The 27766-nt window shown below is 42.8% G+C and overlaps 3 protein-coding genes across 3 annotated transcripts in view; 1 reads left to right on the top strand and 2 right to left on the bottom strand.

Moving 5' to 3' along the window:
• The window catches only part of Tps1 (Trehalose-6-phosphate synthase 1), a 30983-nt gene extending 18732 nt beyond the window's left edge, over positions 1 to 12251 (top strand). The window contains exons 2-5 of the mRNA XM_065236044.1: positions 4908 to 6329; positions 11039 to 11366; positions 11421 to 11714; positions 11781 to 12251. Coding sequence (XP_065092116.1) covers positions 4908 to 6329; positions 11039 to 11366; positions 11421 to 11714; positions 11781 to 12041 — 2305 coding nt within the window. The 3' untranslated portion in view covers positions 12042 to 12251. The remainder of the gene's footprint in view (positions 1 to 4907; positions 6330 to 11038; positions 11367 to 11420; positions 11715 to 11780) is intronic.
• A 39-nt stretch (positions 12252 to 12290) lies between these two features.
• On the bottom strand, positions 12291 to 24649 carry LOC135713087 (protein YIPF6). The gene is made up of 5 exons (XM_065236193.1): positions 24515 to 24649; positions 24315 to 24446; positions 23995 to 24239; positions 23770 to 23927; positions 12291 to 12746 (listed from the first exon to the last, which is right to left on the bottom strand). Exons 1-5 carry the CDS (start codon positions 24539 to 24541, stop codon positions 12628 to 12630), a joined length of 681 nt encoding a protein of 226 aa, XP_065092265.1. The 5' UTR covers positions 24542 to 24649; the 3' UTR covers positions 12291 to 12627.
• A 331-nt stretch (positions 24650 to 24980) lies between these two features.
• Positions 24981 to 26626, bottom strand: LOC135713034 (uncharacterized). Its single transcript, XM_065236112.1, has one exon. It carries the CDS (start codon positions 26554 to 26556, stop codon positions 25150 to 25152), a length of 1407 nt encoding a protein of 468 aa, XP_065092184.1. The 5' UTR covers positions 26557 to 26626; the 3' UTR covers positions 24981 to 25149.
• Between the last annotated feature and the right edge of the window lie 1140 nt (positions 26627 to 27766).

The following is a 27766-nucleotide window of genomic DNA, read 5'->3' as shown; positions in this document are numbered from 1 at the left end:
AGGCTGGACAGTTTGCGGAGGAGGAAACCAAGACGATGCTAGTAATCTGGTGCACTCAGTTTTCCATGTGTGCCCATGCGAATCACAAACGGATGAAGATCTACACAAGGCGATGAAAGAATATTTTGCAATTGATAGCTTGGGAGTTGCGCAGCCGAGAAGAGCGCTTTTGTCTGCAGAAGATGAACGAGCTAAGTCCCTGCTGGAATCTCGCACCGTGTTCAAAGGAGACCGTTACGAAACCGGCCTGTTATGGCGCTACGACAATATTCGTCTACCAGATAGTCGCCCGATGGCTCTACGCCGGCTACAGTGCCTCAAGAAGCGAATGGACAAGGACCCAAAGCTTGCTGAAGCGCTCAATATGAAAATCGCCGATTTCGTCATGAAAGGATACGCTAGAAGACTCACCGATGAGGAGCTAAAGCAACCATTTAATCGGGTCTGGTATTTGCCTACCTTTCCGGTTGTTAACATCAATAAGCCGGGAAAAATCCGAATCGTATGGGACGCCGCTGCCTCTGTGTACGGAGTATCGTTAAATTCGGCTCTACTAAAAGGTCCTGATCAGCTTTGCGCACTGCACGCTATCCTCATCCAGTTCCGGGAAGGCAAAATCGCGCTCACTGGAGATGTGCGTGAGATGTTTTTACAAGTCCTCATGCGCTCGGAAGACCAGCACTGCCAGCGGTTCTTCTGGTACGACGAGGAAGGTAACATCGTGGTCTACATCTTGCAGGTGATGACCTTCGGAGCCTGTTGTTCGCCTAGCAGCGCTCAGTTCGTCAAGAATATAAACGCGGAACGATTCAAAGCAGCATACCCAGCAGCAGTTGAAGTCATCCAAAAGCGGCATTACGTCGATGATATGCTGGTAAGCGTTGAGACCGAAGATGAAGCGCTTCGACTTGCGCAACAGGTGAAGGAGGTGCACTCGAAAGGCGGATTCGAGATCCGCAACTGGATAAGCAACTCGAAACGCGTTGTGCGGGATCTGCAAGAAGAACATACAGATGAGAAAAACCTCGATCTGTCACTGGAGCTAGCCACCGAGAAAGTGCTCGGAATGTGGTGGTGTACTGATTCGGATACCTTTACCTACAAGGTCGGATGGACTCGCTATGGAGAAGCGCTATTGAAAGGTCAACGACACCCAACGAAGAGGGAAATGTTACGTGTTCTTATGTCTATGTTTGATCCGCTCGGACTGATCGCGCATTTCCTCATGTACCTGAAGGTGCTGCTTCAAGACGTCTGGCGTTCCGGTATCGACTGGGACGATGCAATCGACGATGCGCTGTTCGACAAGTGGCAAACATGGCTGCAAGTGCTCCCGCAGGTTGAACGAGTCAGCATTCCTCGATGTTACCGTGCACGAACCTCTCCCAGTTGTAAAGACATCCAGCTCCATACGTTTGTTGATGCTGGAGATAACGGAATTGCTGCGGCCTGTTACCTGCGCTTCGCTCAAGATGACTTCGTAGAATGCAGATTAGTAGCAGCTAAGACCAGAGTCGCTCCATTGAAGTTTCTCTCAACACCTAGACTGGAACTTCAAGCAGCATTGGTTGGCGCCAGGCTAGCACAATCCGTATCAGATGCACTGTCATTCCGAATCTCTCGTCGTCACTACTGGTCGGATTCCCAAGACGTACTCTGCTGGATCAAATCTGACCACCGACGTTACTCCCAGTTCGTCGCGTTCCGAGTTAGCGAGATCCTGGACACCACGGAGATGAATGAATGGAGATACGTTCCTACAGATTTGAACGTAGCGGATGATGGGACGAAATGGAAAGGACTTCCTAGCCTGGCTTCAGAGACGAGATGGTTCACCGGGCCCGAGTTCTTGCAGCACCCGGAAACTGACTGGCCAGACTCATCTACTAGCTCAAATGAAGCCGTTCTCGAACTTCGCCGTAGCGTATTAACTCACTTCATCGCTCCGAAACCAATAGTCTGTTCAAGTGATTTCTCAGACTGGAATCGGCTTGTGAAAGTGGTTGCTCTAGCTCATCGTTTTCCTGCCAACTGCAAACTGAAGCGCCTCCAGGAACCGATCGTAAGCGGACCTCTCACCAACCACGAAATATTCACCGCCGAATCCTATCTCATTCGCGTAGCACAACAGGAAGCCTATCCGGAAGAAATAGCAGTCCTTCAGAAGTCACAACAATGCTCGGATCAACTATCAACTCCGATCCCCAAGTCAAGTCCGCTACACCAGAAGACGCCATGGCTGGATCAGAACGGAATCCTGAGGATGCGCGGCCGCATCGCCGCTTGTTTCTACGCAACCGAAGATGCTAAACACCCCACAATACTTCCCCGTGACCACCACACCACCAAGTTAATCGTTGCACACTACCACCAAAAATACCACCATCAGAATCACGAGACCGTGATCAACGAGATACGACAAAAATACAACATACCGAAGCTACCTGACGTTAAATTTCCCTAGCTTACACTAGCTGCTGCTAGGGGGATCCTGGTTCTCGTTCAAAAACACAAACCACTGCACTTAGCTAATTAAAATGCGTCTTAGCACACGGACGCCTGATATTAAAAAAAGAGGCCGATTTTGGGCAATGGCCGTTCTTTCTCCCAATTTTCCTTCATCCTAGATTAGTATGGTTGTTTGTAGTTCTATAGCAGACATAACGTAACGGCAGAACATTTTCACAGCGATACAGAACCATGTCGCTTCTGTGGTATACTGTGGTATACTCCTGGACAAGAAACGTGAAGGTTCTGAATATATAACATAAATGACAAAAACCTATGAACTTGTGACCAAACGGTTACAACACACCCTCGCAATATAACAATGCCATTCGATTAACGAGATTTGCTTAGTCAGATGCTGTTGTTATATTGCTTGGATGTGTTTTGGTTCTGGAAACATTTGCGTTTGAAAATAATTGTTTACGTTTGGTTGTTCTATCTATTTCAATTGTTGGTCTAGAAATGTAGAGTAAATTTCAAGAGTTTTCTAGATGGCATTCCTAAAGTGATCTGCACAAAATTCTGACTTTTATGGAGAAAATTTCTAGGGATTACCGGACAGAATCACAAGATTATTGAAAGGAATCCTTTAAAGTAAAATAAATCCTGAAGACATTTTGAAATGATCATAAGGAAATCCTTGAGAAATGCAACAAACTAAATTATTTCTTTAAAGGTTATCTCAGGATTTTCAAAGTTTCAAATAAATACATAGTTTAGCTTTAGATTCCATAAAAAAAATTAGCATCCAGGACTAACCTTGCCTCAGCCGCTGATTGCACGAGCAAAACCCATACTATTGAAACATGATTTTTATCAACAATTTCCTTGGATATTTTTCAAATGTTCATACATATATCACTAGAAAGAGGAAGACTTGAAATACAATTCCTATCCGAATCAATGGTAGTGATTTTTTTAATTCGTTTGCAAAAATACCGCTCATTTTTTTGGTGATTTGAGGCGACTGCTCTTGGGTTAACACAAATTGTCAAGATTCTGAGACTCCAGTTGAGAAGATCCTTGTCTTAGAAAATAGATTAGATAATAGAGCTAGATTCCAAATTATAAGAGAAATATTGAAGACATCGAACTTTGAATATTTATTATCAAAAATTATATGTTAAACGCTTAAAGAAATTCCCGATTATTTCCCGGTTTATATTATTAATGATCTTAGTAAATTAACTCGTACCTTTTGATACCTTGTGTATATTTCAAATTCCGTCAATATGTATATAATTAAATTATACTTCAATAACAATAATCAGATAACACTTCAGGTCTGTGGCTACGATATTGCCCTGTAAAAACACAATTGTGTACAGTTGCAATAACATTCTATTACAAGCCCTGTTCAAGTGAGATAACAATAGCTAGATGTAGGTACTTCTCACCGACACTCAAATTGAACTAACCGTGGCAATGCTCCATTGGAATAGGTCATAGCTAGTGTTTTTTTGTTTTAGTTTCGTCGTACACTGATAAGACCAGTCGATAAAATTATCCACTGCCAGGTCCAATAATCGGTTTGGCATTGAAAGTAACGCGGCCCCGATGTATTCGGCGTCTGAATACGGTTTAAAGCAGTAGCCCTAATAAACAAATACCACTGTATCCCGGGTGGGTAAACTATCCCACAAATGGTTTGGATGATACCCCGAACCCGTCGTTAGGCTCTCTTTTATGGTTATTTTTATTAGGGAGGTCCGGCATAATCATTCCCTAGATACCACCATGTTGCTCTGCTTTGGTTTGGTCTACAATTTTTGACGATCGGTGAAAAAAGTTCCCACGTCACCAAATCCGTAATCTCTCCTCGACCTACTGACCCAAACCACCCGTAATCTGCGAAAGTCCATTTCTGACGAATCTATTTCTTCCAGATGCCTACAGGCGAAAATAAATTCGCCATCCAACAAATAAGCATCATCACGTCGCGACTGATGACGATGGTGCCCCCGAAAAAAAAGCACACCACGTTGACCTTTTGGAACGCAGAGAAAGAACCATTCTCCGGTTGTGGGAAAACATTTCCCATTTACGTCAGAATTATTTATTTATTTAGAAAGTATTCGTCATCCGTGTTTGGCGAGCGCACGCTGATGGTGTTCGATTTCACGTGATCATCATGAGATCGCGGCACGTTAACTATCAGCAACTATTCTACACTTCCCTTGCGGAAATAGGAATTCTTTCACTTCTGTGTTGAGACAGGGTTTGACTTTGAAAAGCTTTATTACTCTATACAGCAATGGATTTTGTTTTTATATATGAGCTGATAACAGGGGTGGAATAGTACCTACTGAACGTGGGATTAGGCGTCTTTCGCGCGCGCACTTTCTGATTTACAACTTTTGTATAGTTATAGTAATCTTTTGTTTTCTTGTTTATTGCAGCGCCGGCGGTTTGGTAACAGCAGTAGCTCCGGTTGTCATCAAGGGCAGAGGTCTTTGGGTAGGGTGGTCCGGAATTACCCTATCCGATGAGGACACAATCCCCGAATCGGATCCATCGGACCGAACACCAACGGCAGGTCTTCTGTCCAATCAGGTAGTATCAGTTAACGTGGAACCGAAATTGTTCGATAGCTACTACAATGGATGCTGTAATGGGACGTTTTGGCCGCTGTTTCACTCGATGCCTGGCCGGGCAACGTTCAACGCAGATAACTGGAGCTCGTACTATCAGGTGAATAAAGAGTTCGCCGCACAGACTATCCTGGCATTGGAGAGATGCTTAAATCAAAAGCACAACACTGGAGTGCCGATTGTATGGATTCACGATTACCATCTAATGCTGGCGGCCAACTGGATCCGTGAGGAAGCCGAAGAAAAGAACCTACCGTGTCATGTTGCGTTCTTCCTGCACATTCCCTTCCCACCATGGGATATCTTCCGTTTGTTCCCATGGTCTGATGAAATCCTGCAAGGAATGCTTGCTTGCGACATGATCGGTTTCCATATTCGAGATTACTGCTTGAACTTTGTGGACTGCTGTCAACGTAACCTCGGTTGCCGAGTTGACCGTAAGAACCTGCTCGTTGAGCACGGTGGTAGATCCGTCAGAATTCGACCTCTGCCGATTGGAATTCCATTTGACAGATTCGTCGAATTGGCCAAGAAGGCGAAACGTGTACTCAGGACCAATCAGAAGATCATCCTCGGTGTAGATCGCTTGGACTACACCAAAGGACTGGTTAACCGTCTCAAAGCCTTCGAGTCACTTTTGGAGAAGCACCCAGAACATCGCGAAAATGTGAGTATGCTGCAGATTTCGGTGCCGTCTCGAACCGACGTTAAGGAATATCAAGAACTAAAGGAAGAGATGGACCAGCTGGTTGGCCGGATAAACGGTCGGTTTACCACGGCCAATTGGTCTCCCATCCGGTACATCTACGGCTGTGTTGGTCAGGAAGATCTGGCCGCTTTCTATCGGGACGCCTCCGTCTGTCTGGTGACACCCCTGCGGGACGGAATGAATCTGGTCGCGAAAGAATTCGTCGCTTGCCAAATCAACGAACCACCGGGCGTTCTGATCGTATCACCCTTCGCCGGAGCAGGAGAGACCATGCACGAGGCCCTGCTCTGTAATCCCTACGAAATTGAATCCGCCGCAGAGGTTATACACAGGGCACTTACCATGCCCGAAGATGAGCGTTCCCTGCGAATGGGACGCATGAGAAGACGAGAGATGCAACAGGACGTCAACCACTGGATGAGACAGTTCCTCAAGGCAATGGATTCGCTGGAGGAGGATGAAATCGGAACTACCACGATGCAACCGGTCACCGTGGATGACTTCGATGATTATCTTTTGAAGTAAGTATGATGGTGTGATGAAGCGCTGGAACGAATAGGAAGTCTATAGAATGTTTACCGTACCTGTGGTAAACGGATTTGCGATACAGGTGATTGAACTGGGGTCACTTGCCAGGTGAGATTGTAGAGTTTTCAGAAGTAGTTTGAAGGTCCTACAGACAAACTTTAAACTTAGTTTAGCTTAGACTAACTGCACATTTCAATGGTTGCTACCCCATGATTGAGCAGAATCAGCGACATTGCACAATGAATCAACTGGATGTGGCTGAGAGTGTCCGTCCATTCTGATTGTACATTTTTCAGTGACTATTTGGTCAAAACTGGTACATCTGGATAGCTGGAACACTTAGCTTAATAGTTAAAATATTTGCGATGTTATAAATGCTGATAAGAAAAATATGCGACCCTAAGTAATGATAAGCAGCTTGGGATGAAGCCCATGATCTTTTGCTTAGTAAGCAATAATGGTTGCCACTAGGCCACCAAACACCTTACATCACAGCAAACCATTATTAACGATGATCGTTCAAGCCCGTTAAGCTATACAAATGGAAAAACTTAAGTAGGGTAGAGCGCCACTTCGTCGTAATCGCCCATTTCCGTTCTATTGATCAGAAAAGATCAATAATATCAATGATTTCACCACAGACAAACAGACATAACACATTAAATATTTCTCACTGTAAAACATCGTCACTAAAACATTACCGCCATCTATTGAGTACACAGTGGTGGGCACTACGTTGAACAGATGGCGGTAGTGTGTAAACGTCAAACGCAAGGGAATTGACTATGCGCGCCACAGGTGGCGGTACTACCAACTACGATACTTTTAAATTGTTCGTTAAATGCTTGTTCGATGAACAACTTACGAGTGTTATGTCTGTTTGTCTGTAATTTCACCGTGCACAAATCAATAATAGGTTTTTTAACGCATCGGAACGCATTAGCTACAACATAAATCCTATTAGAGCGCATTGTATGAATATTAATGCTCATTGTTCTCAAAACAAAAGAAGCGCTCCTAGCAAATCCCCTTTCTCTACGGTTATCCGTAGGACGAAGAAAATCTAATGATGTTTCAATGCGTTAGGACGGAATTGAAACTCGTAGAACGAATTTTTTAAACAATATCTCAACCATTTGTACTCTTTATCAAATCCAACGGTACGGTACGTATGGAAAGGTGAATAAATTTAGCAGTCATTTTAGACAGAAATATTCGATTTTTTTTCTTCAAACCCGTTCACAAAAGAGAGTTAAAGCGCGGGTTGTGCTTAGTAGGGCAGAAATTAGATCAAAAACCCTATGTTTTCGAACCCGGATCAAACATACGTCATATTTTACCGACTTATTTTTTTTTTTTTAATTCTGAGCATGTAGTAGTGATTTTCTACTTTCTTTTCTGCAAATACAACATCTATGCAATCATAACTCGAAAGCGTTATTTTCAATCAAAATGACGCCTGACCGAGAGGGACGAAAGTAATCCATTCTACACTTCATTTAATGGATTTCAGTTACCTAACTTTGCTTCATATATTCGATTTTTGTGGATTTCTTAGATTCGTAAAGAATAATAACACGCGCTTGCACACTGATTCTGACAAATGCTGATTGTGATATATTAATATGTAAGCGTAAGTTCATCTAATCTAATCTAATCTAATACAAACGCAGTCAGTACGAGAAAGCATCCTGGAAAATGATTAGGTTAGATGAGGTCTAATCATTTTTCTTGTCTAATTGCTGTTTACAGCATATCTGAGATATGATATAAACATCAATACGGCCAGGCCTACTGCGTTGTATTTGCCCCAAAGATGATACTTGGAAATGAATGGGAACATTTCTTGAATCTACAGAGGTGGAAGGATGCGTGGACATACCGTACCAAACGCTCCGAGTTACTATGTGTAGTTGTGTGTAATGTGTAAATATTTCTACAATATTGAAGAATCATAAAATAATGCAATGGAAGGATCTTACCGAATTTTCTCCTATGTTGGTAATGATGCTTTTGCGCTTTAAAGTTTCGTTGGATGCATCCGCTACTTGTTTATCATGGGCTTTCCTCCAATCTAATATGTAAGCGTAAGTTCATGTGCGGGAGCCTTGCTTTACCCTATATCTCAAGAACGAGCATATGTTTAATTTGAAAAAGCTCATCGTTCGACATTTTGGACTTGGGAGACCTTGCGCCACCTCTAAATGACAACGAAAAAATCTCAAATTTTTATAAGTTACATAATTAGTCCCAATAATAATGTTCCACATGGGACAACATGTCCCTGAACGATTATTAAACACAAGCTCCACCCTAATTTCTATCTGAAGGTTTAGACAACTCTTGTTACTTAAGTTTAAGATACAAGCCTTTCAGCACCGACGCTAACATTTCGTGGATAGAGGGCGGGCTCTTCTCCACACTCATTTGCAGAGTGTAAAATTATTGACTGCTTAGGCTGAATGTGAAAGCATTGCACTATTCAATCCATTGCTCTGTGCAAACGGTAAAGGACTAGGCAATGAAAGAGCCAACAAAAACATTCGGTCACTCACGAAAAGGCGACTCACACCGCTTGCCTTCGCTCACACCACATGCAATTGAGGCATTTTTTCATAGAAAATGTACGCTCAAAGATTCGGTACCATCACGGAAGAATAATGATTATCCGACTGAGTGCTCGGCTGTAAATCTGCCTCATCATTCACTGCCTCGTGAGAGTCTGAATGATTGAGAAGTAAACGTACTTCTCAATCATTCAGACTCTCACGAGGCAGTGAATGATGAGGCAGATGGCAGTTCATATTCATGAAAATGACTCATTGAACCTGACTGTTTTACGCACTGCTCATGGGGCATCCTTCAGGACGAGGACTTGTTCCATTGTGAATTGTATGATCTTGGTTGCTGGAAGGGGATTCTTATTCTTAGTCTACCCCTCCGTTTTTGGCCCTTCATACAGCGCCAAGCTGAATATGATTTGTCAGTGGAATCAAGTCCTCCAGATTGGATTGCCCATTGCTATGTGCAGACGCCTTGTCTCAATCAATCAAATCAAAACAAGCCTATCAGCACCGACAAACCGACGTGACAGCTCATAGAAGCTACATTCAAATTCTTGCCCAAGACGTCATATTTAAAATACGTTAAACACTACCGCCATCTACTCATCCGATCGCGTCATATCGTGAGCAAGGACACGAACACACGTAAAATCTATATAGACTTGGTTTGCGTCTCACCTGGTTTGACAGATCTGATCGCCCGTTTGACAGATCGAATCGCTCATTTGACAAAATGAAATGCTCCTTGCGAACCGTCAATGGAAACATTTGAATGATTTTCTATTTTTCATTGAAATTCTGAATCTGCAAGAGAAAGTTCAAAGTTTTATGTGCATAATTGAGGAATTCCAAGTTGCAATTTTCAGGTTTTCAAGAAAGAAAGAGAGTGTTTAGAGGTATTCGAATGAAGTTTAAGGATTCTCGGGGAAAATTTGGGAATCTTCCAGATGTAATTTTAATCTGATCTTTAAATATCGAAGTAAAATGTTATGGATCTATGAAGAATCTTGTTAGCAAATCATGCGAAAATTCAGAAATCTTCTGTTGGTAGTTTGAAGATCTTCCAAAGGAATGATTTTTTAAGTCTGTTAGGAAGAGTTCAGGTTTCATCCAATGGAGGCTCAGGAAGGCTTCCTGAATAAAAACTACAAGGTACAGGCCTATGGGGTTGTACGCAATGGTGACGTAGGACTACGTGGTCTAATATAATAAATCTTATTTGTTAACTGCAGCAGGAGCTTGTGTTTTGAGTAGCAATAGGAATTTGAGCGGGGTTCTCTTTGTTTATACTCTTTAGTATGACGCGCTTGACACAGATGGCCCACAGCGACTCACGAAGAGCTACTGATTCCGATCAATAGCGGTGTGGCTTCTTCCTCCTTATATGGATGCTCATGTGGGCTGCAGCTCGCTGCTTGCAGGCAGCCTTTCGTTGTGTAATGGAGAACAATATTGAACGCCACGCGCCGAAACCACTGCTGATGCCGACGACCAGACACCACCATGCACGGTGATTGGACTAAATCCGATCAGCGATTGAAGGCAGCCTTGATAGCTAGCTGCTTGCGGGGAGCCTTTCGTTGTGTACTGGAGAACACCGCCACTCATCACTCGGTGATTGAATAAACACTGTTTGGTGAGACCGGATGGAATTAAACTTTGAAATCTCTGTTAGGGAAATTGCTTTTCGCAGGCAATCGGTGATAATTTTAATTATCATAGCAACAGTTGCACATTTGTGCAATTTTCAATAGTGAGATTTTAAAAATTGATTATGTCTTAAATTTGCGTAGAAATATTTCTGATTGATTGCTGATAAAAATATTCAAATTGGTCCAGGGGAAGCTGAGTTATTAACGTTCAAAAGCTTTCATAATTTTGTTACATGTTCCATTTTCGGTTTTCACAAAATGTACCCCCATATAGAAATCACAGATGTAGTCCTACGTCAAAAAGGCTCAACCGTTTTATTCGGCTTGTAGCTTTTTTCGAAATGGGAGTGATATGCTTGCCTCCCCTGAAAGTTCCCCATGCTACCAAACCGTCAGAACCGATCCGAAGATATAGCACTTTGAAACACTTATATTCCATTGAATGCCAGAAATGATCCACTACTAACACACAACCTTCACTCCCAGCTACATCGGCAGCAACCACAAGCTGGCCCTGCTGCTGGATTACGACGGTACGCTGGCACCGATTGCACCGCATCCGGATCTGGCAACACTGCCACCGGAAACCAAGAACGTACTACAACGCCTGTCGAACCACTCCGACGTCTACATTGCCGTAATCTCGGGCCGTAATGTGGATAACGTCAAGGCAATGGTTGGCATCGAAGGCATCACTTACGCCGGTAACCACGGTCTGGAGATTGAACACCCGGACGGAAGCAAGTTCATCCACCCGATGCCGATGGAATACGAGGGCAAGATGACCAAACTACTGAAGGCTTTGCAGGAAGAGGTAGGAAACTAAGCGCAATCGTAGCTAACGGGAAACTGATCGTATGTTCAACAGGTTTGTCATCATGGAGCCTGGGTTGAGAACAAGGGTGCCATCCTGACGTTCCACTACCGGGAAACACCGAGCGAATTGCGACATGAGCTGGTCTCCAAGGCACGCCAACTAATCACCGATAACGGCTTCAGTGTTACGGAGGCACACTGCGCTGTGGAGGCGAAACCACCGGTCCAGTGGAACAAGGGCCGTGCCTCCATCTACATCCTCCGTACTGCCTTCGGCGTGGATTGGAGTGAACGAATCAAGATCATCTACGCCGGTGACGACGTTACCGATGAGGACGCCATGATGGTAAGTTGTCATTCGGAAATTCCCTCTCTTGCTAGACGTTCATGACATTCTTTTCTTTTTCAACAGGCCCTCAAAGGTATGGCAGCTACGTTCCGCGTTACGAACGCCCAGATAGTCAAGACCTCGGCCGAGCGGCGTCTACCGTCCACGGATTCGGTGCTGACGATGCTCAAGTGGGTCGAGCGGCACTTTATGCGCCGCAAGCCCCGCTCCAACAGTCTGACCTACAAGAACCGCAAGAAGGATTGCGTCAAGATGCAACTGGCGTTCGAATTGGTTCCGAGCCCGAACCATAGTGCAGCGAACAGCTCCGACGAGCGAGATTGAAGCAAGGTCGAAGGATATAGGGAAGCAATTTTTATATCTAGGGATATTTAAAGTAATTTTAGATAAACGGAAGGAACAACTATCAAAATACAAGTAAAATATGATTTTGCAAACTGTTTTCTGTTTTCGAATGTTACTCTTACTGTGAGATTAGCGTTGATACTTTTAATACTGTTCGATAAATAAAGTTAGATTTTAGTCTAAGACCAACCAAGGTGTTTCTTTCAATCCGACGGCAAACTCGCTCTCCTGTTTGTATGTAGAGTAATTTTATTATCCTTAAAAGATTTTCTCAAGTGTGCATGACAGTGAAAATATGGTACAAAAAGACTTATCTTCCAGTAGCAAATCATGGTACTATTCTCGATATCTCGTTAAAAAGCGATCTTGACTGATATATAGCAAGTTAGTCTTCGGAAGCGATCCGCTATGCACAACACAACAACGCACTCTCACAAGACCTTTCTACCTAGGAAACGATTATCACCCTATATATATATATACCTTAAATAGCTCTGACGAACGGTGGCCGTATCTAAACATCCAACTTGGCATCCTTGCTTCCAGTTGCATTCCTACTAGAGAATTAGACATTGGTGTGCGATACTACCAACCACGAGATGATGAAGTAGAATAGAAATATTGGATACACGGCCAGAGCTTTTCGGCTGGCTGGTTGGCTGTCCCCGAGAAATATGATGGACGCTAGAAGAATAGAAAGGTGATTAAAAACTCCGATACGCAATTAAATCGCTTTGTTTTATTTTTATTTAATTTATTTGGAAAGCTCAATCACGGGTGCTTTACGGAGCCGATAGTAAGGCTCAATCGCTACAATTCAGGGCAACTGGTACAAAACCCATCAATTCATGTTCCTTAGTAACTGGTCAAGCAGCAAACTTCTAGTTTACACGGTCGATTAAACCAACTCAAATTTGATTTTCGTTCACTCAAACGTAGGTTAGTGACTCAGTATAATTTTCTTTGACTTTCTAGGAAAAACTTTTCGAATGTGTGGAAAATCGAGTAAAGTTTCACTCAGTCTATAACAATAGTCTACTCAGAAAACTGTGTCAAAGAAGTCTATATTTTGAAATATTTATCCCGCAGCAAACTTGGCTGACAATTTGCCGAAAGTCATCACCAACGGACGCAATGATCGTGGTCCGGTACCTTTATAATTTCGTTAGAATTCCATTTAAAACATCCCCCAATTTTCTCAGATTTACAATACTCTCAATCTTGGGATTCTAATATAGATAAAAACCGAAGTTGGTAGGTAACTTCTCAAAAATAGCAATCCAATAAGAATCACATAATGCATATGATTCTATGATATGAATGACATGGTAATAAATTCCATTGGATTGACTGGTCGTAGTCAAGTGTCATACTGGTGAATGTTATGTGAAATTCACGTAAATTGTACGTGATCTCTTGGTGTGAAAATTTTCGTTGCATATTTGTAAGTTCAAAATGGCGAGAGAAAGAAGTGTGAGTTCGTTGTTGTTGTTAGGTGATTTGGGATTCCCAGACGGTCTTTTAGAAGTTTTTGAGCGTAAGTGTAATTAATTTATAATTGAATATTCTGTAATTCATTGTACTATGAATTGTAGAGTGTGAAATCGGATTATTTGAGCTCCTCACAAGCTCATACAAAGACCTACAGGAGTGTTTACAACTAGCGGACGTAAATTGGAATTATGATGTCCTCTTCGAGCTTATCATTTCCTGGAGAAACAGAAATGTAAGTGTCTAAATTTTATGATTTTACAATAAACCAATAAATTTCCCATTGCAATTTCCGTTTTTTTATACAGAAAGCAGCGATTATAAGTGCCTTGGTCAGCAACGGAGGCACATCGAGCAACAATAATATCACCCAAAATTCCAAGCCTTAAGAGTATTCCAGGAAGTGAATCTCTTTGTGACACCCTAGAAGTCGTTCCCGGAGTTGAACGCACCATATTAACGGTCTTTATATGTATAGCATTAAGAATAGGTTTGATACAGATTATAGTAACTAAGAAATAAACTAAGCTTATTACGCCAATCTAAGCAAAAATCCAACTAATGAAGTTAACTTTTATTCAAATAAAACAAGAGAACGAAATAATGCAATCTATGTGAATTGTTCTTTTCTGGTTTGCCTTTGGTCAAAAAGAACATTTTACTAGAACGCAATGAGGCCTATTCTGTGCTGCGAGTGAGGTGAGGTAACAAAAGTCACCTCATGTGAGGTGGCTCTTCGAGTACATCAACTAAAAAATCACCTCACATAAACTGACTTCACTAGTGACAGCGAGTCACCTCACCTCACTCGCGGCGCAGAATAGGCCTGATTATTATTTAAGATACATTTAATAAAGAAATTAACCAAAGAAATCTACCATAAATTCACATAAACATTGCTGCAAAATCCAGTGAAATGTACTAGAAAATCACGTAACTTTTAAGTGAAGCCAATTTGACGTCCAGCGGTACGTCCGATAAAATTTACGCGAAAATCTCTTGATTTTCAAATGACACATTTGAAAAAACAAAATTATTCCAAAACACGTAATATTCACCTGAAAAGTTCGATGGAAAATATCTACGTACCTTTTCAGGTGAATATTACATGAATTTTATTTGCAGTGTGTGATACTCCCCAGAAAACTCTTGAAATTCTCTCTACACGCAACGAAAATTAATTATTTATTTTAAGTGTTTCATTTATGGTATTCTGCCCAATCATCAGATTAATGCTTTCTATTTAGGAAACCACATACATTCAATGTGAACACATAAACATATGCGTAATCAATAATACAGTTCATTTGACACATGATCTTCATTCACCTTCTGCTCCTTTGAGCATATATCTGGATCAACAATAGAAAAGGGCCCATCAGCATTTGTAAACAAACCGTTCGAAAACCCTTTACTCACAAAACGAAGACCATCTACGTAAACCAACACCATCATCGGATAGGGGAAACTTCTACCTATACGTTGATGGTGTTGGTTTGTGTGGGCGGCCTTTGATTTGTGAGTAATGGGCTTTGGAACGGTTTGTTTACAAATGCTGATGGGCCTTTTTCTATTGTTGATCCAGATATCTCAAAATAACAAAATGACAAGCGATCAACGAGCTGAATGATAACGCTATGTCAGGAATGGAAAGCAATAATGATATAATCTTCTTCCCTATTTATCCATGACAAACTGCCTTTGCAATATAGCTCGCTCGGGCCGGTATAAGGAAACGATCAAATTATTGGCAAGCTGCTTCACGAAGTAACGCCGCTGCAGATGATACACGTGTGTTAATGGGATTTTTTTTGTTATGCCTTTTCTCGATTCCGATCAGCTAGTAGTAGTAAAATTCTTCTTTATTTGTGATTTGTTTCGTGGTTTACAATTGCTAATACAGGACAAGAGGTTAGCCAGAAGGGCTCTTCATCTTTGGAAAAAAAAATTAATTTTGTGTTTGTGCATGTCGTGTTTTACTGTTGTAATGTTTTACAATTCTCCTCTTGTGAAGATGGTATGATTTTATTGTTTTAATTTGTTATTCTAACTACTTAACCTAACTTAGCTTAACCTAACCTAACGTGCCAGATCCCTGATGATCTGTTCATCGGATCGCCTACAGCAATCTCTGAACCTTGCGATGGAGTCAGCTCTCCGTAACTCCAGTGTCTGAAGACCAGCCAGGCGTTGGACCTCAGAGTTTCTAGTCCGCGGTGGACTATTGAGGACCATTCTCAGGATCTTATTCTGGATCTTTTGTAATTTGAGATGGTGGCTTTTTGCGCAACTCTCCCAGATTGGCATCGCGTATTCCATTATGGGAAGGATGATTTTTTTTGTAGACAGCAAGCTTATTTCTCAGGGACAGGGTAGACCTCCTGTTGATGAGTGGATACAACGATCTTATCAAGATGTTGCACTTGGTTTTCGTTTTGTCAACTTGCTCCCTGAAAATCAGCCCTAGGTAGACTACCTCTTTCAACCATTCCACCACTGTGCCGTTTACGAACAAGTCTCGGAGATTTAGAGTGTGGAAAGATGATGACCTGGGTCTTTGCCGCGTTGATACAGATCTTCCAGCTGTTGAAATATTCAGACAGGACGTCCAAGCCTCTCTGAAGTTTGGCATTCAGAGCTCCGACGACCCTACCCTTGTAGACGATGGATGTGTCATCTGCGAACAGAGACAACGATCCACCATCAGGGAGAGCCAGCATATCGGAGGTGAACAGGTTGAATAGAATGGGGCCAAGGATGCTTCCTTGTGGAACCCCGGCACCGACGTTGAAAGCATCCGATGTGATGCTATTCAGATAGACTCGGAACGTCTTGTCCGATAGATAGTTGTTTATTATCTTCACTAGGAAGATTGGAAGACCGTAATGCTGCAATTTGAACACCAGGCCATTGTCGAACGCTGTTTCAACGTCCAACAACGCTATGGCAGATATTTTCGAAACATATTTGTTCCGTCTGTGAATGTTTGTTACTCGAGTCAGCTGGTTGACGGACGAACGACCTTTCCGAAAACTAAACTGTTCCTCGGTAACAAGTTGTTTTCTTCGGCACATGTTAGGAGCCGGTGGTAGACTGCTTTTTCGAACAGTTTTGATAACCCTGAGAGAGGGCTGATTGGTCGATAACTTGAAGGAGAGGACGCTTCTGGAGGCACTCTTTTATGTACACCTGTCCGTTCATCGTGTCCTGGGTCACGAAAGGTGCACTCCGCTTCCCGCACGTGCAGATGGCTTCCCAACAAACAATTCAAAGTCACAAATAAGCATACACATTGAATAAATGCTGTATAACAGTGTACAATGCTGAATAAAACAGGATGTCGAATTATGTGCTGAAAAAAGCTCATTGAGATCGATAGATGCGCTTTTATTCCGCCGTTTGCTCTGATATGATTAATTTCCTTATTAAAAGCTTTATAAACGTTGACTGTCTTCCTTATTCAGAACCAGAAGGTTGATCTAATAACAAACTGAATAAGTGTAATTTGCACATACATTGTCGCTTTTATTCGACTGTTTTCAATTGATTGAATAAAATGCTTTTTTAAACGTTTTATAAATGTTTTCTAGCTCCATTATTAGATTTCTTTGCATTGTTTTACAATATTGCTATATAAAGGTGAATACACTCAGCAAAATAGCTCTTATACCACCCAACAAACAATTCAAAGTCACAAATAAGCATATATATTGAATAAATGCTGCATACAGTGTACAATGCTGAATAAAAAGAGTTTTCGAATTATGTGCTGAAAAAGCTTATTGTTCCACTCTGATCTGATTAATTTACTTATTAAAAGCTGTAAAAGTGTTAAATGTCTTCCCAATTCAACGCCAGAAGTTCGATCTAATAACAAACTGAATAAGTGTAATTTGTACATACATTGACACTTTAATTCGACTGTTTTCAATTGATTTCATAACATGCTTTATTAGACGTCTAATAAATGTTCTCCAGCTCCTTTATTAGATTTCATTGCATTACTTTACAATATTGCTGAATAAAGGTGAATCCAGTCAGCATAATAGCTCTTATACAACTATGCGTCCATGTTGTAATCACATGATTTGTAAATGCTTTATAAACGACGTATTAGATTCATTATTCGACAACACTGATTCAGTCTTACAACAAGGCGAAATCAGTAGAGTAGTGGTTACCGTTTCCGCTTTCCAATTAGAAGGTTGTGAGTTCAATCCCAAGCTCAACCTTTTTTTTTTTATTTGTGTAGAACATAATTAATTTAAATAGTAATATCGATCACATGACTCCCGATAATGAATTGATCTAGTTTAAAATATAACCGAGCATCCTTTCTTTCGACTTGGAGATGTGAAGAGGCAACATTGGTCTCATTTAAAACAACGACGAATGAATTAATCATTCCCACAGGGCCTTGAAGGAGCTAGAGTTGCGATCGGGAGTGCTGACAGGTATCTACTTTCATGCAAGCTTTTATAGATTATTGAGTTGCTGCCCATATGATGAATTCTAGGATAGCTCAGATGACAAGGCAAGCGGCTGGTGAACGGAAGGTACATGGTTCGAATCCCATACAATGGCATGTATAAGTATTTAAAAAAATTCTAATATCTGTGTGGTGCGAGCCACGTCAGAAATATTGAAATACAATACACTTAAGAAACACACTGTCCCCTTATTTTCGGGTAAATTTTCCCACAGTTGAATAATCGTTTAATAATTGCATAATAATGTCTAATTAAACGTTACTTCACATTAGAATCAAGCGCATACAGAGCATCATTGTTTTAAAGAAGCAGTGATGTCTAATAAACACTGAATAATCAAAAATGTTATCGTATAAACACTGTTACAACTCATATAAGTCGAATAAAAGCTTCTCGACATACCTTACAACAACACCAGTAGTTCAATATTGAGGTTGAATAAGTTCTCCAGATTTGTGTGAACAAAGCCTGAACAGAAGTTATTATTAAAAATAGTACAAGTACTATTAAGCATGCAGTTGAATAAAATGGCCAAGAAGTCGTTTCTTCAATAGACGATTGTTTGTTGGGTTGCCAAACCAGGAATTTCTTCGCAAATTTGGACATCTTCTGAGTGCGGACATGCTCCGGAACGCTGAACTTATCCTTGGCTGTGAAAAACAGGTTGCCGGGATCTGTTTGAAGTCGGCCTTCACATATGTTTCGTCGTCCATGATGCAGCATTCAACTTTCGTCAGCATGTTGAGGTACAACTTCCTGGCACGGGTTTTGGCGGACTTGTTCTGCTTCTCGTCGCGATTAGGGGCCTTTTGTACCTTGAACGTTCGAAGCCCAGCCTTAGTTTTGGCCTTCTGGACAAAACTTCGGCTTAGGTGCAGCTTCTTAGCCACATCCCTAACGGAGGCGTTCGGATTTCGGTTGAAGGCCCCAACTACGCGGTTGTGATTTTTGGTGTTGTACGGAATACTTTTTCCTTCACTTCTGGGCTTCCGATCGGTGGTCAACCGTTCCTCAAACCGCTTAATCACTCGCGACACCGTGGAATTCGCGATTCCCAACGTTTTAGCGATGGAACGATGCGAGAGATCCTTGTTCTCGTGATGAATGCGCAAGATTTTATCACGAACGAGCTGTTCTTTCGACTCCATTCCCGCGAGTTTTGATCACAGGACTTTAAAACTTGTAGGATGTAAATAATGCACTATGAACTAAATCCACCCAAATTTTCATTAAATTCTACCCAACGGTTAAAAAGAGCAATTTCATAGTGTGGCAATTTCATCGTGGACACCCTTTAGCTGACTTCCAACACGAGGGGAAGTAGCCAAGTCTGAGGCACAGATTAAAAATCAGTGCCAGATGGTTATAGAAGCTGGAACTTAAGTGTTTGAGTTCCAGATTCAGAATGTTGTCGAAACCTGGGGCCTTCATGTTTTTAGATGATTTGATGTAGGCCAACAGTTCGTCAGCCGTAATCTCGGATTCCTCGGGGGAAATGTTGGGAATCTGATGAAAATTGGTTGCATTTTCAGCAACCTCAGATTCATGAGGGCTAACGATGCTTTGTCCGAGATTATGGGAGCTGACGAAGTGTTGACCTATCAGATGAATCACTGGGTCGCCGGGACGATCTAGTGGGGTCTGTGGTAGAATGGGCCTCGGCTTGTTTTTAAGAATTTTCGTTAGTTTCCAGAAGGGCTTTGCACAATCTGGGAGAGAGCGGATCTTGTTAGCAACATCTTGATTTCTGAGGTCCACCATCCTGGCTTGGATGGTTTTTGTAAGACGATTACAATGGGTCTTAAAAGCACGCAAACCAGGACGCTGGTATTGCCTTCGGATGGAGTTACGGAGTCTGATGAGATTTTTGGTAATTCTATCAAGTTTCAGAGTATTGCTGACCTGTCTGGATACTAGCACGTGTTGTTCTCTGGCCCGGGATATCTCCTCGATGGAACGCAGACACCGGTCAACGTCTTCGGGCGTCTCCAGAAGGACACCGTAGTCGACGATGGAGTCGACACAGTGTTGGAACTGCTCCCAGTTGACACGATGGTAGTTGCGTCGGGAAGCTTGGAATCGGTTAACGGATGAGCCTACTTCGGCCACCACCGGATAGTGGTCCGAACTCAGCTCCTGGTGGGTCACAGGTGGCGAGATGTTGTCTCCCATTTTGCTGATAAATATGTCGGTAGAGTGTACGACAGACCGGCTCAACCGGGTGGGAGAGTCCGACGCTAATATGGTGTAGCGAGCCTCAGGATTGTGACGTTTTGGTTGCGTCGACTGTTGCCCCAAGCGTTGTGTTTGGCGTTCAGGTCGCCCGCCATGATGTATTTTTCTCGCCGTCGAGTTAGTTTGTGGATGTTCCTCCGCAGGTCTGCTGCCGACCCGTCCCTAATGGTGACTTGCTTGGGGCAGTGGGTCGCAATGATGGTGATAGGGCCGACAGGAGTGGAGACTTCTACCCCTAAAGCTTCGATGGTTTTCAGCTAGAAGCTCGGCAGAAGCCGACAGCAGATGTTTCTTCTTACAGCAATGGCCACTCCTCCTCCCCCGGAGCTGGTTCGATCAAGTCTTAGAAGCCGGAAGTCAGAAATGTAGACGTTTACCTCCGGTTTCAAGTGGGTTTCAGTGATGACGGCAATGTCGATCTTTCGTTTGTTGAGGAAGTAAACGAACTTGATGTTCTTGCTCTTGAGCGAGCAAGCGTTCCAGTTGGCGATCTTGATGGCTTCACGGTCCATAATTGTCGATGAAACGTGATGCACCAAGAATCTGCTCGGTTCTGATCCTGCAGGAGCGCTTGATGACGATTGTTTCTGCCATGATGGTTATGAGTTCCTCTGTTGTGAGCAGCTCTTCGTTTTCGTTCGATGGTGGGGCGTCATCTCGACGCTACGATAGTCCCTGGGGAGGGGACGAAACCGTTGCCGCATAGGACTGACGGCTCGGATTAGCCGAAGGGTTTGGCACCTCAACAGAACGCGGGACCGATGCCAGCAGCCAAATGGTTGCTGAGCGCAAGTGGCGAAAGAACTGGAATCGGATGCCGTTGGCTAATGGCGGGGAAATTCTGCTCATTGCGTGCCTGAACCTTTTTTAGACCCGGCTGTGGTTCTACGTGGAGGCCCTTTTGCGGATTTCCATAAATTCCGCGCGCTTCGGACAAAACTTGCTTCAGGTGCGTGCTGCTTGCCACATTCGTTGCAGCGATGAGCCATGTGGTAATTTTTGGTGCCGTGGCCAAACTTGAGGCAGCTAAAATCACACCCGAAATCCTTCTGGAACTTCGTAAATCAGCAACGCAGGGAACCCAACAAACAATTTTAGCTGCAGATTAGCTTATACAGCCAAAATTTGCCTTATGCAGCTAATTTTTGCCTGTATAAGCTAAGCTGCAGCTAAAATTGTTTGTTGGGGAAGCCGGCTTACCTTTTTCCATGATTTTTAATGGTAAAACTGCTGGCAATCAACAAGACATTTGCAACCTGTTCTCAGCCAAATTTGCTAGTGTGTTTGAAGACGAGCAACTCTCCGCTAATCTCATTACATCCGCGGCCAGTGATGTTCCTTGGGTCAACCAAACGCTCAGCGTTGTCGAAGCCACTACAGATACGATTTCTAGAGCAGCATCTAAACTTAAGACTTCAGCTAAGGCTGGACCCGATGGTGTCTTTTAGATCCACTGCGCCGCAGCTCTCTCTTTCCAGTGGCATCTTTCCGTCTAGCTGGAAGACTGCGGATATGTTTCCTGTTCATAAAAAGTGAAGCAAATGCGACATAAACAACTACCGGGGAATCACGTCGCTGAGTGCCGTAGCAAAACTTTTTGAATTGGTTGTCATAGAGTCCCTAAATGCGCATTGCAAGCAATATCTAAGTATAGATCAACACGAATAACTGGGCGATCCACAACAACGAACCTGCAGTGCCTAACGTCTTACATCACAGATAGTTTGATTGCTCGGACCCAAACGGACGTTATCTACACAGATATTACGGCAGCCTTCGATAAGCTGAACCACGAAATTGCGATCGCTAAGCTAGGGATCGGTGGAAATCTTTTGAGATGGTTTCGTTCATACCTCACGGAGCGCCAACTGACAGTAGCTTTGGGTACTTGTCGCTCAGCAAGCGTCTACGCAAAGTCCGGTATACCTGAGGGTAGCCATCTGGGACCATTGGTATTTCTCCTTTACTTCGACGACGTTCACCATGTTATCACAGGACCACGATTATCGTTTGCAGACGATCTGAAAGTTTTTCTGCGCATCCGCTCACTCGCCGACTGCCGTTCTCTCCAAAATCAGATTGACATCTTTGCTGACTGGTGTAGTCTAAACCGACTGGTGGCCAACCCAGCCGATTATTTTCAACGACAAACTACTAGGTACGGCTATCGAACGGGTGCATTGCGTGAAAGACTTAGGCGTTTTTCTAGACTCAAAGCTGATATACTCACACCACATATTGTATGTCGTCGACAAAGCGTCCAGAACTCTTGGCTTTGTCTTCAAGATTACTAAGAACTCCACATACATTTACTGCTTGAAATCGCTCTATTGCTCTCTCGTACGATCTACGTAGGAATACTGCTCTGCAGTCTTGAGCCCGAACTACAATAATGGGGCCGAGCGAATTGAATCTGTGCAATGACGTTTTCTTCGCTTCGCACTCCATAAGCTGGCTTGGAGATACCCACCTCGTCTTCCAAGCTACGAGAATCGCTGCCAATTGATCAATGTCGAGCCCTTACGTATCCGAAGAGATGTTTTCAGAGCCTCAACCGTCGCCGATACTCTGCAAGGAAGAATCGACTGCGAAGCAATTCTGCAACAAGTGAAGATTAATGTTCAACCTCGATCACTACGCAACAGTCTTATGCTGAGACTTCGACTTTTTCGAAACAATTCTAGCCCTAGTAGGGAGCGCTATTTACGGCTTGCAGCGAGTGTTCAACCGAGTAGCGTCGATGTTCGATTTCCCTTTGACACGGAATATGCTTCGCTGAAGATTCTCTGCCTTTTTTGCTGACCGAAGGCCCTTGACGCCCAACAACTAAGCGTAAAATTTAAGACTTATACATTTTTGACAATGCTTTCCTAGTTATTTTCGTTTGTAACTGTAGTATATGTAGTTCACATACGGGATTCACAATTATTTAATAGTGATTCAATCGGATGTATCTTTTGGCTCGTTAATACGAACTTACGTCACAGCACTTGTTCCAAAACTATCTTGAAACAATACACAACAACCAGTGTTCAAACTGCCAACATAGGCCAGTCCTTTTGCAGTATTGTTGAAAGATAGAAGCAAAATTTACTCACATGGGTCAAGTTTTGAAAACTAAGCTGAACTAAGAGAAATAATCGGTGTTCTTTTCAGACTTTCAAGGGAAAAACCTCATTGGTGTGAAATTAAATTTTGTGATTTAACTACTCTATGTGTGTCTACAGTGAACCCTATTCCTACTTTATCAATTGCTCAAAGTTAAACCATGTTTAAGTCAACTGACTAAAAAGTTATTAACCAAAGATCAACCATACCACCCTGCTGTTTCCCTTCGCATGGTTTATTTTCGACACCCCGTCACTACGTCCCTGGGTGCAGTTACGATCAGGCATGCAGGTCTCTTTGCATCCCCATTTTAATTTTGAAGCGAACGATTCCGAAGCAAATACCGATTCAGTAATTCTAGGTTTATTCATAACATCACTTACCGTACGTGGCCCATCCAAAGCCTACTCCAGCCACCAGAAATCGTAAGAAGAACAGGAAATGTGTCTGCTCCGCTATCAAGATTATCCTACACACCAGCAGTGCGGCCGCACAGGGTGTTAGGCAGTACCCCAGGACGCACACCGATTGGAAGAAGGATCTGCGGGAAAACAATTGAAATGTCAGTACATCACGATTGAGTGGAAATTCACGGTCAGTATCATTACATATTCCCTCCCAGTAGCTTGGAGTTCAGCGTCACGATCATTGCACCGATCCACACTATCACAAACACCTGTGCAAATTCCGGCCCACCGTCGTACATGTCGTCGGCCGACCCCTGCAGAATGGTGGCCATAAATGTGCACAGAATCAGTGGACCCCACAGGTCCCAATCCCGGAGCAGTGTGTTCTTCTCCCGCGGTATCAGAACGTGATAGAACTTGACGCCAACTGCCTTTACGTCACGGAGCTTTAAAGAAAAAAAAAATCAATTTTCCTCTTCCATCACATACCTATCTATCGCAAAAAGGGGATGTCCACTCACGAATGTAGCTTTGATGGGTTCGTCTAGTGTGCTGAAGTTAGGTGCCCCTGGATCTGTAGTGTTCCGGGTGGCATTTTGGACGGACATTTGACCCTCCATCGATTCCGTTGCCGAAGCGTAGTCATCGTAGAGCTGTGAAGTGAATTGGTTTCGTGGAACATAAACAATCCTTGTCTTTTGGAGAGGGGGGCATGTCTTACCTCTAATTTAGTTTCTGGTGACGACATCTTGAATTTGTACGATTACGCTAGATACTAGAGGCAAGTAAATAGCATTAAATCCACTTTTTCTAGGTTTTTTAAGGAAATTGCACGAAAATTTGTTGAAACTCGATCTTTGTTGTATTTTCTCACTGCTTTGCTGTCCGATTTTTTTTTTTTACGTGTGGTTCTTTATTTTGACACATGAGAAACAACGATGTGGCGTTCATCCCGGTGTTTTGCACTTTGCGCATGTTCACGCATGAACTTTGGATTGTTTGATTCACTATTTACCGTTCATTATCTACGTTTAGGCGTAATGCACGGTAAAGAAAACTTTTTGAATTATATTTCTTTTAAATTTACGAAAAGGTAGAAGGCAAATGTCATCTGAAATAGAAGTTTCTAGAGTTTATGCTGGATTTTATAATTTATTACAAAATTTGCACGACTAGATTGAATTGAACCCCTTTTTTACGTAGGCGTAGTTGGACATCTGTCTTTAAAGCATTATAACACTCAATTTTGAACTTTTCAACACAAACAGGACACAGTTGCTTAATTTACAATACAGACATAGAGAGTGAGTCCAATTTGATAATGACTAGATGGAAATACTTGTATAATCACTAACCTTACCATATTTTCAACTTGATCTTATTCACGTACATGAAAACGACCACCACGCAAAGCATAAAGATGTAGTAGCAGTTGATAACCAGAGCTGCCGGTGGCTCCATCAGCATCGTCTGGAATAGCATATTGACCAGTCCGGTCAGCAGGTTGGCTCCCAAAAAGAAAGCCAACCCGTTTTCATTTATTGCATTCAGTATCAGCGGCGAATATGGGATGCAGAAATCATCTCCCTTCATTATCTGATCCGGCGTCTTCGGTTCCTCAAATCTCACATAGTACACGAACACCTCAAGCAACATAAACAGAACACTCATCGTGGCACCGATCGAGAGAATCCAGAATACGTATCCCATATTTGCCAGCCGCCGCGAGACCCCAAACATGTCTTCGCAAACGTAGATCATCTTCCAGCACACTCCGGCGGTGATGCACAGTTTGATCGTTTGCCGAAGAAACTTCTTGACCGGTTGGATCTCGACCGACGGCCGCATAACCGATCCCACGTACGTCGAAGCCAAGTACAAAGCTACATAACCAGGCACGGAGGCCACCCCCTCTCGATTGGCATCCAGAAAGTTGCTTCGTCCGATTTCCTCATTCAAAACGTATCGAGACACCCCCAGATGAAGCATCATCTCGTGGCAGCAAAGCACCGATATGGCAATGAACTTGGCAATCTCCGGATCCTTCACCAAATCCATTATCAACGTACCGAAGATCTTAACGATTGCCAAAGTGACGAAAAAGTTCCAATGCACCCCGTACTCCGAAACGTGCTGCTGATAGTCGATTTCTTGGGTCACGAAGAACCGTGCGGCCCCTAGAATGCACAACGGAAAACTCCCTAGCACAACGTCCTTTATCCTGTGCAAATCCAGCTTGCGCTCCTGATCGACCTTATACACAATTCCATTGCTAAAAACGTACAACCCAACGCCCACATCCATCAGTCCGAACCCAAACGTTTCAGTTTTGGCCAGCTCCCTCGGATAGATCCTAAAATCCACCGCCAGTATACAAACTGCAGTCATCAGATTTATCAGCGCCCGGGTTGAGCTCATAAACTGCGGCCTCTTTCCGGGAATCTGCACAAAGGGTGTAAAGTGCGTCTTGTTCTTCAGCTGATGCACCGCCGACACCACGGTGACCAGAGCCAGCGTCACGGCAATGTTCGCCACCAGATGATCCAGAATGGTGACCATCAGAAGGAAGGGAAGCACAACGAGGAAAAACTCCACCATGAACCGGCCGGGAATGTACGAAATCGATGCAGCCGACAGGAGCTGAACCGTGTGGAAAATGGTGAAGTACGACGGAACGATATGCAGGAACACATTCAACGCCGATGTGCCGTTGTTGTTCTGCATGGCACTTTCGTGGAGTGTTTTGTACTGGAGCGGGTCCATACTGGATTGGTTTCACGAGGGGTTGAAGATGTAATTTTTAGGAATTTGCTAACGGGATCACCAAAACGAGACTAGTGTTTCTGTTGATAAGCAGACGACAGCCAAATTTTAGGGTCCAGTTTGTTTACTACGGTAGTTGAATAAAATTCCGCTAGAGTACTTTAGTACTGATAACAGCGAAAACTTCAGCTGCAGGGATGCTGCACGGCCACTAAGAATAACTCAAAGAGAAATTCGGGATTTTTTCCTGGAAAAACATGAGGCAAATTTACTCATCGCTGAGTTCCTGTACTTTTTGCGATTTATGCGTAAATTGAACGCAAATTTGGATTGATTTCAATGGCAGAGCGCATTTAAAAAGATTTTACGAGGAAAATTGTGGAAAATTTTACTCATTCACGTCACTTTTTGAAGTTTTAGGACGACCTTCTACAAACGATTTGAAGAAAATTAACCGCGTTTCCTACCAATCGAACTTTGCCGTGGGCAGTGATAGCGATGGATCGCTCTTTTGGGTATTTTTCATTACTTTTCATTATAGAATGCTAACGTAAAATCAAGTTGAATTTTTAGTTAACCCATCGTAAAATAGATAGTTTAATGCGATTATTACCACTATCAAAATACCAGCCACACTGTGTTTTCACTGAAGGTAAGCTAAGCTTGAAAAATCTTGAATTTACCACTTCATTCGAGCATTTAAAATGAATTTGGACGTATGATTACGTCTTTCGGCTACATATTGGGGGTGCAATTTAAAAAAAAAATCAAAACCGACCCCGTTACGAAAAGTGGTCAGGTTTTGATCACTTATAACGCTGTCAATAGCGGATGGATTTTAATTCTAAACAAGCCAATCGATTGGAAAGTTTTCTACGAATCTTGCTAAAATGAACACTTTGTCAATTTTCAATAGGTCACTATTGAAAATTACACAAATGTCCAACTGCTGCAATGGTGATCAAAATTATCACCGATTGCCTGCAAAAAGTGCTTTCCCTAACACAGTCGCCGAATATTGATAGCGAGCACGTAGTTCTACGTCAAATCTACGGTCGTGTCTTGGATACAACCTCTTACTTTTTTTCTTCTAGAACCACTAGAACTTAGCTAAATTTGTTGCGCTTCGTAAAACAGTTTTCAGGAATGTTTAAAAATTTCAATATATCTAAGGATTCACTCACCATTTTTCATAACACATCATATAGAA

This window comes from Ochlerotatus camptorhynchus, unplaced genomic scaffold (assembly GCF_037179485.1).
Source record: "Ochlerotatus camptorhynchus isolate MF236.1 unplaced genomic scaffold, CSIRO-AGI_Acam_v1.1 ptg000040l, whole genome shotgun sequence".
Classification (NCBI taxonomy): domain Eukaryota; kingdom Metazoa; phylum Arthropoda; class Insecta; order Diptera; family Culicidae; genus Ochlerotatus; species Ochlerotatus camptorhynchus.
The sequence above is the reverse complement of the archived record's forward strand: the minus strand, read 5'-3'. Positions and strand labels throughout refer to the sequence as shown.

Bases quoted from the DNA above. Each gene is read 5' to 3' on its own strand.
- LOC135713034 (XM_065236112.1), bottom strand. From the start codon at position 26,556: ATGGACCCGCTCCAGTACAAAACACTCCACGAAAGTGCCATGCAGAAC.
- LOC135713087 (XM_065236193.1), bottom strand. From the start codon at position 24,541: ATGTCGTCACCAGAAACTAAATTAGAG. The intron at 23,928-23,994 runs GTAATGATACTG...GTTTTCCCGCAG, and splicing joins AAGCTACTGGGAGGGAATAT to ATCCTTCTTCCAATCGGTGT. The intron at 12,747-23,769 runs GTAAGTGATGTT...CTATTCTTCTAG, and splicing joins CTTTGGATGGGCCACGTACG to CGTCCATCATATTTCTCGGG.